Source organism: Pristis pectinata, chromosome 15, assembly GCF_009764475.1.
Source record: "Pristis pectinata isolate sPriPec2 chromosome 15, sPriPec2.1.pri, whole genome shotgun sequence".
NCBI classification, from domain to species: domain Eukaryota; kingdom Metazoa; phylum Chordata; class Chondrichthyes; order Rhinopristiformes; family Pristidae; genus Pristis; species Pristis pectinata.
Window position 1 is genome coordinate 47,063,162 of NC_067419.1, and position 10,925 is coordinate 47,074,086.

General features: G+C 41.6%; 1 protein-coding gene across 7 annotated transcripts in view; it reads right to left on the reverse strand.

Moving 5' to 3' along the window:
• Positions 1-1,704: 1,704 nt before the first annotated feature.
• Positions 1,705-10,925, reverse strand: part of ppp1r12a (protein phosphatase 1, regulatory subunit 12A) — a 145,955-nt gene continuing 136,734 nt past the window's right edge. For all 7 annotated transcript variants that reach the window (XM_052030621.1, XM_052030625.1, XM_052030624.1 and 4 more), the window contains one exon: positions 1,705-3,109. In XM_052030621.1, the coding sequence (XP_051886581.1) occupies positions 3,023-3,109 (87 nt within the window). In that variant the 3' untranslated portion in view covers positions 1,705-3,022. The remainder of the gene's footprint in view (positions 3,110-10,925) is intronic.

A 10,925-nucleotide genomic window follows, 5' to 3' on the forward strand; every position in this document is an offset into this window, starting at 1 on the left:
GGGAAACAATAACAGAATGCAGAATGAAGTGTTACCGTTACAGAGAAAGTGCAGTGCAGGCAGACAATAAGGTGCAAGGACACGACGAGGTAGATTGTGAGGTCAAGAGTCCATCTTATCGTACTAGGGAACAGTTCAATAGCCTTATAACAGCGGGATAGAAGCTGTCCTCGAGCCTGGTGGTACATGCTTTCAGGCTTTTGTATTTTCTGTCCAATGGGAAGGGGGGAGAAGAGAGAATGTCTGGGGTGGGTGGGTCTTTGATTACGTTGGCTGCTTTACCAAGGCAGCGGAAAGTGTAGACAGAGTCCATGGAGCGGAGGCTGGTTTCCGTGATGTGCTTGGCTGTGTCCACAACTCTCTGCAGTTTCTTGCAGTCACGGGCAGAGCAGTTGCTGTACCAAGCCATGATGCATCCAGATAGGATGTTTTCTATGAAACAAGATTGTCGAGGTGTGGGGGGAAATAAAGCAGGAAAATAACAAAAAAAAAAGCAACGGGGTGTGAGAAGAAGAATGGGAGGCTTGGGGGAGAAATATGGGAGGGGAAAGTTGACAGAAATAGGAGGGATAAAGAGAACAGGAGAAAGACACACATTGATAATCCACTTTCGACAACCAAAGGACATCCAGTGCAGATTACAATCAATCAAATACGACCAAAGCCTATTCACTACTGGAACATCCACACACCAGTGATGCAGTTTGGAGGGAAAACAGCCCCGACCAGATCTGCAGGCAAATTAAAAATTCAGGCAGAGACCAACAAGAAAAACACAGATTAGCAAGGCATCGAGGTCCGAGGGTTGCAATGTGGTATTGGACACTAAGAGATTCCACAGATTCCATCGAAAGCCTTTCACAAACACAACCAATTACCTTAATTCCATTCTCTGTAACGTAGAATCTAAACATTCCAGCCCCCACTTTCAGTGGAGAACCAATGGACACTGCTGGAACAATTTAAAAGCCAAGAATACACCTTTGTTTCATTATTCAGCTCACAATCAAATCAATAGCACTAAGTTAACATTTTAATTTTTATTTGTATATGTGAAAATACAATTTTCAAAAAAATAGTTGGTAGCTTTTGCAATCAACTTCATGAAGATGCACCGCCTGCTCAACACTACTCAGAAAACTTGACACAGCACACAGGCCAAATTATGGGTTCCAACGTAAAGAATAAATAACCTAAATATAAAACACTAAAATTTCTTAGAAACGCCTATTGGATTTTTGAACATGCGCCCGAATTTAGGACCACACTGCACTAGTTGCTCAGCCAATCACACACTGAGAGCACTGTGTTGAACCAACATTTAAACCCTCCACTGTCACCACTTCTGTCTTTGTCAGACCACAGCAAAACATCACATACCCATGGTAAATAATCTCAACCAAACACTTAGCTCTAATACTGTTTGAACAAGAAAACCCAGTTTTCTTTGTACCTTTATAAAATCCAACTCCTCAGATTGGTAGTAAGAATCCAATCCCAGACCACCATAACACCAACTCAAAGAAACTATGTCCTAAAGATATTGGGTGCAAAATGCCCAGTTCACCAGACCTAAATAAGCAATGCAACACAAGAACCATGGTGTTTTTATGAAGGGTATAAATTCACATTTAATACAATATATTTAATGATAATACAATAGTTACTGCAAGCTTTACAATGTACAATGACTCAGCAAGTTCGAACTCTTCAGTGGTTTTATTTGACATATAATGCGCCGTATTAAGTCACACTGATGTTTAAATATATATTCAAAATAAACTAGGGGTGATGCACAATATTGGTCTAATGGTAAGAGAGTTCACTGAAATCATCTTTAAAAGGCCACCAAAATATAGGAAGTGCGTTTTGATTTCCGGACTTTGTCACGATGGTTTTCCAACTATCAGCAACTCTTCCAGTCAGCCATCATGGATACAAAACAAAAAAGTTTGTGAACGCCATAATTTAGTTCCCCACACAAACACTTGTTTTTAGTGATATTACTTTGGCAAGAGCTTAAATGGCCTGGTGTGATTCACAGTATGCAAATCAGAGTGAGAAACCTCATGGAATTTTGATGCACATCTTTGCATCAGTGAATATTGAAATCCCACATCAAATGTACCGTTTACCATTCAAGACACCACACTTTTCCAAGAAATCATTTCATGAATATGCACTTTTTAAGCCTTAAAACCTCATTTTCATTAAAAAGATGCACCTTGGAGTAATCTGTTTTGTGTAACCATTACGCATACATGGTGCGCTGAAACTTAAAACAGTACACACACACACACACACACACACACTCAGTACCTGCTAAAATTAAAGTGAAGGCTACAGATTACCCAAGAATTTACGCTAGACTTAAAAAATGTGACAGATGAAGACAAAGATAATTTTTTGTAAAATATATCTACTTCAACTGACTTGTTAAAGCATCTTAAAGAAATGCATATTGCACAAACAGTGAAAGCAAATGTTTCACCAAATCTATCTGATCAATACAGAGGGACACATCAGTACTTGCAGCTACCTCCTCTATAGGGCTTGGATGCATCATTTTCAAAATGGATGGTTCTGTGAATACTGTCCCAACTTGAACTGGCACATGGGTGGTTAAGCACATATTAAACACTCTTAAGCGTGCAAAGGAGGAAAACAACAGTTCTGTGGCACAGTTAAATCGTGTTGGATTCTTAACTGCCTCTGACAGGTTTTATGTACAAGTAAGGCTTTCCGGCTTAGTATCAGAGGCGCTTCTGCCTTTCAAATGTCTTCCTCTTTTCACTGTAAACAAGAGTTTCAGGTATTTCATTTCTTCAGCAGTTTCAGTTTCTGTTAAAATGGCCATACATTTATATGTATATATAAATATAGATATCCATATATAGACATTAAACAGGTTTGCACAAGGATTTTCTTCAAGATGGGCGCACCATCTCCTTTTGATTCACTTGGCTGACAACACTAGTTCGGAGTTATCATACAACGGCAACAACAGCAATTAGAATCCTGTTTACTTGGAAAGTTTGCTGATGACTCTGATCAAAGCTCCATTTTCATCTTTCAGCCTCTGGTTATCTGCTTTCAAGTCCGGTAACATCTGTAGCGGATACAAAGAATAAATCAGGACTGTTCATTCCAACTTTCAGTCTGAATACAAAACTGCCTGAAACATGGAAAATGAACTATGGGAACATGTACAGATTTTGAGAGTAGAGCATCACAACTTCATATCTGTGCTTGCCAAAGATTACTACATGCTTTGGGCATCTGCTTTTTGGATGTCAACGGAGACCATATTAAAACATCTCCTATCAACAGTCTTTTAAATCAAATGACTCAAGGACTGGAAGTTCAACTGTGGCCCCATCTACCCTCTCAGGTAGATATAATAGACCTCCTGTCACGAGTCTAAGAGCAGGGATGCTTTCCTCAAGTGTCCCAGCACTGAAAAATCCTTCATCCAATCTGGTCATTATCAAATTGGTGTCTGCAGGACCTTGCTGAGTGCAAACTTCCTGCCACACTTCACATAATAAAACAATGACTGCATTTCATCGGGAAGGTTGTGAAAAATAAATAATTTTTAGTTGCAATGGCACAGTGTCAATTTTCTGAAACTGCCAGTGCATTTTAGCCCATTAAGTTTGGAAATTGTGTATTTAATTTGATCAAGTACCAGATTGCTGTAGAAAGCCATCATGATAAATCTGCTGCCCTCACTGCTCATGACTATATTTGACTTGAGACCAACAATGCGGTCTCTTCTTAACTCCTGTCTGAAGTGGCGCAACATACAAGGGGAAATTAGTGACAGCAATATACGCTGGCCTTGTTGTTCATATCCACAACTTCTGAATACAATTAACACATCTTGTGAATGTTCACAAGCAAAGGAAATGAAGAGGAAGTTCACTAATGAACAGGAAGTAGAAAATCCTATTAAATATAAGAATTTAAACTCCTATACCTATTTTGAACAAAACTGAATGTACCCAAAATACAGGAGGCACAAGCTCATTCAAATAACTGTTTTTACAAACGTCAAAATCGAAGCTATGGTGAGATTATCTCTGTCATCACACTGTAACAGTTAAAACTTCCTCTTATGTTCATTGCAGAAGTCCACTGCACATAAACCAAGGTAAAAATCAAACCTTCCTCAAGTTATCACACCTGTATATTTATCTTTATATCTTACATTTATAACAGCACCTTAAGTGATTTAAGTTCTCATGATTTACCACAAATTTCTCAGCATGAAAATACCGGTGACCACAGACTGAAATTAATACACTAACAGATTAACAAGTCAAATTCTAATTTTCAACTGGTTCTGCATTTGCACGTTGACGGATACTGGGGGCTGGCAAGCAGTAGTGAACACTAGCCGCCTGCTCAAAAAGCAGATGATTAACAGCTACAGTCAACTGCCCCACGTAGGGAGATATTGCAGTAGTGAACGCGTGGAGAGACAGGGGGGTGGGGGGGGGGGGGGGGGGGAGAGGAACGGGAGGCTCACAATGTTTTGGAAATCAGAAGTACTATTTAGAGCAGTGAGCAGGGACTGTCACTGGAGTTAGAAAAATGTCGGAAAGAAAGGTGAAGAGGAATTTGGAAACAGGGTCAGCAAATGACATTGGGATCCCAAATGACAAAGGATAAATAATACGAACTGATCGAATAAATGGCTTGTTTGTATGTTCAACTGGAGGCAGATACGATAGTGGCGTTTCAGAAGTTTTTTGATAGACCAATGAATATGCAGGGAATGGAGGGATTTGGACCACGCGCAGGCAGAGATTTAGTTTAATTTGACATTGTGCTTGCAACAGACATGGTGGGCTGAAGGGCCTGTTCCTGTGTTGTACTGTTCTATGAAATGTGGTTAAAACACTTATTTAGCACCACATGTAAAAGCACTTACTTCAAAAACTCTCTCATTTGCATGAAGAATTTGCTACTAAAAGCTGAGATCTCATACATATCTGCAGATTATATCAACCTGCCATGTAGAGATAGCTTCTGTGCTGCAATTTCTGCTACCACTTGACTATAACGTTCAGCGCTCCATGGATTAATTACACCCTCAATCTCTCCCCTAACCCAACCTAAACAGCCTCTCATCAGGGTATGCTATTTGACAAGCAAAGCTTCACTTAATGGTAAACTGTGATGTATTGAGCAAGGACCTAGTCTATTACAAACCATTCCAGTACAAATGTCTAAATCACACTTTTTCAGTGGTTTGTGCTCTTTTATCTATAAACTGATCCATAGCACTTTTATTGAAGTCAGCCACAACCTACAGGTACCAATTGCACCAAGTCAGGGCTTTGGTTCAAATGTCAGTCTACAGATACAAGCCCCTAACTGAAGCCTGCCGCTTCCAGTGCACTACTGCGGGAACACTGCACTGTCAGAGATACTGTCCGTCCTTCAGGTCCATAATTAAAATGAAACGTCTTTTGTCTTGTCAGGTGATTGCAAAAGATCCCAGGGCATTACTTGGAAGACATGGGGAAATACTCCAGACATCCTGGACAGCACTTATTCACTAATGTTCTTCAAGGAATAAATTGCGTCATCTTTGCCTGCTCCGGCTATATGTATCTCCAGAGTACACCAGCTCCTCAGACCTCATTTTATACAATTGCCATGAGGTTGAAACAGGGAAAGAATAAAACTGGACAGACCAGCTATCATGGATTTTGGCACTAAATTCAAGCATGACAAAGTCATTCCTAGCCCATTCAACTTTGTAAAGTTCCTCCTCAAACATCTGGGGACTGGTGTCAAAATAGGAACAGCTGTCCAGACTGTAAAGCAGATTCTGATACAGTCCTTACTTCAGAATCATTCTCTGCAGACATTGTGCCAAACTTCTTCATCACAATCCCTGAGCAAATCTTGTCTCAGCGGGGTGGTGGCAGTGGGATACAAGGGAGTAGCCCTGGGAGTCCCATGAAGTCTCAGGGCATCAGGACAAACCTGGGCAAGTCCCCAGACTTGTTAATAGAAACAGACTGTAGTGTTTCCATGCACTGGAAGCATTTGTCCTTGATGGGAGAATCACCCCTCAGCTGATGAATCAGTCCTACTCCATACTGAACAATATGTGAAAGAGGCACCATTAATGGCGATGGGGACAGAATAGGGACCAATGTCCATCACCGATAATCAATGCCCATTGGTTGACCAGCCGAGTCCTGAAGGACATCTGCCAGAGAGCCAGGAGAGATAAAGGGTATAATTAATCCATGGAGTGCTGCAACAGGCTGTGAATGAACCAATACAAAGGCTAAGCCTATTGTCCCCAACAATTTTTCTGTGGCAGATGCATCTATCCACAACAACACTGGTAGAAGCAACCACTACACAGTCCTTAGATGGTACTACACTCGTGCTACATGGGATAGACAGAATAGATCTTGCTGCTCAGAACTGGGCATCCATGAGGCACTGTGGACGAACAGAATGGTTCCCTATACTACCAATGCCCACCAGTTGCTGTGTGCATCAACAAAATGCACTTGATTAATCACCAAGCCTATTCCAAAAGCACCAAGAACAAGTGCTTTGGGTGCACAGAAACACAGCAATCTGTAATGTTATGGCCTGGAATATCGCTCACTGTATGAACAAATCAGGGGGTTGACCATGGTTTAAAAAGGAGCGCCAAAGAACTGCACCAACCACACCAAAAAGGGAAGCTGCAGCACAGAATTCCATCTGTGCTAATGAGGAATAAAAAAGCAATGGAGCTAAGCAAGCTCACAACCAAAGATCAGATCAAAGTTCTGCAGTGGTGCCACATGTGGTCTTGAAGACGTACATACATTACAAGCAGGAGGTGACTCAGCACCTACAGCCTGCTCCAACATTCAATAAAATCATGGCCAACCTGGATAACCTCAACTCCACCTTCCCGTCCAGGGCTGTAACATTTCACTCCCTTGCTCAACAGCACCAACCTTTTGTGGCAGTGTTTGAGGGAGATTTAATCGTCCTGTGGCTGGAGTCGGGCTTATGAAAGGCCAAGCCCTGTCATTTTTTTTTAAAAGTCGGGGTGAATATCCTTGATGACCCACGAGAAGTTTGTCCCTGGGCTGATTGGAGGAACAATCTGGGATGACATGCTGTGCAGCAAGCTCAAGCATGCTGCCAGAGGCTGGGGTGGGGAAGAATTAATAGCCTCAAAGTGGACACAAATGCCTGGAACTTGCATTCCAGTCCATCTCCTGGAGACAGAGTACACTGCATTAATCTGCTGGCATTTGGACCACTCCACCATTGTTTTAATCCACAGGTCCGTGCTATCTTCATTCCTTCTTAGAGTCAGCTCTCTGTGCATTCTGAGCTGGACTCTACTCATACTGAAGAGGTGCAAGAGTAGAGGGGGCACATCTCTGCCTCTCTAACAGGTAATCAGCTCCTCAGAGAGAGCAACCTGCGCATGCTATGACCAACAAAAGGAAGTAAATATTAAATCAAAAAAGGTTGAGAATGTTATCAGAAACAGTAGGTCCAAGGAATATGGTATTTTATGGTACAAAAATGGACTGTAAAAACTTCTGTAGGTACCCAAGGAAAAGACTAGCAAGGGAAAATGTGGCCCCTTACAGACAGAGGCAAGATGGCTTAGAATGGGGAACAAGGAATTGGCAGAGGAATCAAACCATTTCTGCCTGACTTCATGGAAGATCTAGACAATCCTGCTGGTTATATTGAAGTATCAGAGGGTTAGTAAGAATCAAGAACTGAAAAAAATAACTAGTCAAAAATAGTTGAGGTTGAATACTGACAAACTTCAATGAACTGATGATCTACATCCCAGAGTTTTGAGAGATGACTTGAAAGAGATGAATCCTTCAGCTTTCTTCCAAGATGAACTCTTGACCTCATAATCTACCTTGTCATGGCCCTTGCACTTTATTTGTCAATCTGCACTGCACTCTCTCTGTTACTATTGGTATTGGTTTATTATTGTCACTTGTACCAAGGTGCAGTAAAAAACTTGTCTTACAAACCAATCGTACAGGTCAGTTCATTACACAGTGCAGTTACATTGGGTTAGTATAGAGTGCGTTGAGGTAGTACAGGTAAAAACAGTAACAGTACAGAGTAAAGTGTCACAGCTATCCTGCATTTTGTTACTGGTCTTCCCTTTGTACTAGCTCGATGTACTTATGTTCTGAAATGATCTGTATGGACTGCATGCAAAAAAAAGTTTCTCCACTGCATCTTGGTACATGTGACAACAATAAACCAATAACTGTTCCGTAGATTGTAGAACCATTTCTCTGGACTATAGGGAACCAAACGCAACCCCTGTTTAAGAGGGAAAACGAGAACAGTGAACTACCCACCTGTCAGTGGGAGAGAAAATGCTGGAATACCTAATGAGGATGTAATAACAAACCGTCTTGAAAAGAATAATAGGATTGAGCAGAATCAACATGGATTGTAAAATGGAAAATCATATTTGACTAACTGATTGAAGTTCTTTGACTACATAATTAATAAAATAAACACAGGAAATCAGTGGATATGGTGTATTTGGATTTCTGAAGGTTTTCCATCAGGTGCTTCACAAGAGGTTGGATTAGCAAGGTTAGAGCAAACAGAATAGAGGGTAATACATCAACATGGATTGAGAATTGCTAATCCAACAGAAGACAGTAGAAATAAACAATCCGTTTCACATTGACAGGCAGTGACTAATATGTACCACAGGGATCAGTGTTTGGACCTAAACTATTCACAAGCAGTGTTTGAGCCCTCACTGCTCACAATCTAAGTCTATGGTCTGGCTGAGGAGAAGAAATATCAGATTTCCAAGTCTGTTGATGATACCAAACCAGGACGTAAAGAGGCTTCAAGAGGATATATCACAGGCTGAGAATGTGGCATGTGAAATGTAATATGGGAAATATGTGAGGTAATCCACTTTGCTATCGATAACAGAGAGAGAGTATTTGTTCAACAGTGAGAAATTAGATAGTACTATTGTGCAAAGGGGCCTGTGTGCGCTTGTATACAGGCAGCTTCTGTTCACAAAAGGACAAATCCAATCTGGCTAATTACAGTCCAATCCCTATGGAAGGTATCTTCAACTGTGCCATCAAGTCACAGTAACTCAACAATAATCTTGCCCAGGACCACTTGGCTCAAACCTCATCACTACCCACTCATTAAAGCAGCATTTTCACCAGGTGTGGCATCAAAGAGCCCTGCTAAAACTGAAATCAATAGTCATCAAGAGGAAAGCACTCTAATGTTGGAGTCATTGCTTGGTTGTTGGATTAGACGGTTGTAGTTGCTGGACACCAATCCTCCCAGCCCCAGGACAGGACTCCAGGCAATGTCCTAGCCCAACCATCTTCAATGACTTTCCTTCCAACACAAAGGTCAGAAGTTGGGATGTTTGCCAATGACTGCACAATGTTCGATTCCATTTGCAAATCCTCAACAAATGAACCAATCCATGCCTGCATGTAGCGAGAACAAGGTAATGTTCAAGCAGGGGCTGATAAGTAGCAAGTAACATTCATTCCATAGAAGTGACAGGGGCTGACCATTCTGTTGATGTCGAGCTACCTACTCTTGATGTTCAATGGCATTACCGTCACCCCAAGCAGCTACCATCAGCACCCTGGAGATAACCAAATGGAAACTCGACTGAATCTGCCACAATGACACCAGATAACAGACTGGATACCCTGCAGGAGTGGCACCACCCAACATCAAAGCCTTTTCACCATCTGTCAGGTACAAGTCAGGAGTATAATAGAATAATTTTCACACATCTGCACCTGCAACAACACTCAAGCAGTTCAGCACTATGCCCGATTGATAACGAGTTCATTGCCCTATTCATTCCCTCCACCACCAATGCACAGTGCCTGGAACGTCATCACAGCCAAATGTGCTGCAGTTACTCGCCCAGACTGCAGCAACAGCCTGTGATTTCTACCACCAAGAACAAAAGCAGCAGGTGCATGGGAACACCATTACTGACAGGTTTCCCTCCAAGTCACACACCATTCTGACTTGGGAATATAATCGATGTTCCTTCGTCTTATCTGGATCTAAACCCTGGAACTCCCTCTCAGTGTCGGAGCACCTTCTTCAACAGGTCTGCAGCAGTCCGAAGAGGTGACTCACCACCAGCACTTCTCAAGGACAATACAGATGGGTAATGATAGTCTTGACCGTGACACCCACATGCCAAAATACAAATAGAACACTCCAAAGAAACCTCATCCGTAAGCTGGAGGAACAGCATCTCATTTCGAATCAATGTTTGCAACAGCACTCAGGAATAAACATTAAATTTCAAATAATTACAGGATTGACCATTTCTGATTAAAAAGTCATCAACGTGTAATATTAACTCAGTTTCTCCCTCTCCAGAGATACTCCCACACCTGAGTACTCCCAGCATTCGCTTTTCATTTCAAATATCCAGCAACCAGAAAGTTTTGTATCTCACAGTTCCAGCGTTGCTTTTTTTCACCTTCCCTTCTACCCTCATTATTCTCTTTATATCTACATCTTCTCTGGACAGATCAGCTGGGATTAACAAGCCTTCACACCTTCTCACGTCAAGTTTATTGTCATGTGCACAAGTACAGTGAGGTTCGGGTACAATGAAAAACTTGTTTGCCACTCTCAACACTGGTACTTGTTATAAAATCTCTTGCTCCCTATCACAAGCATTCCTTTGCTCTCTCTACTCCTCCACTTTCTCTGCAATTTAAAACACATTTCACCTCTTAAGTTTCTCCAGATCTGACAAAACATTATCAACCTGAACAGTTAACTCTCTCCACAGATGTTTTGTGGCCTGTTAACCATTCACAACATTTTGTGTTTTAATCTCTGGTTGCAGAGTAGACTGTGACCCTACCATG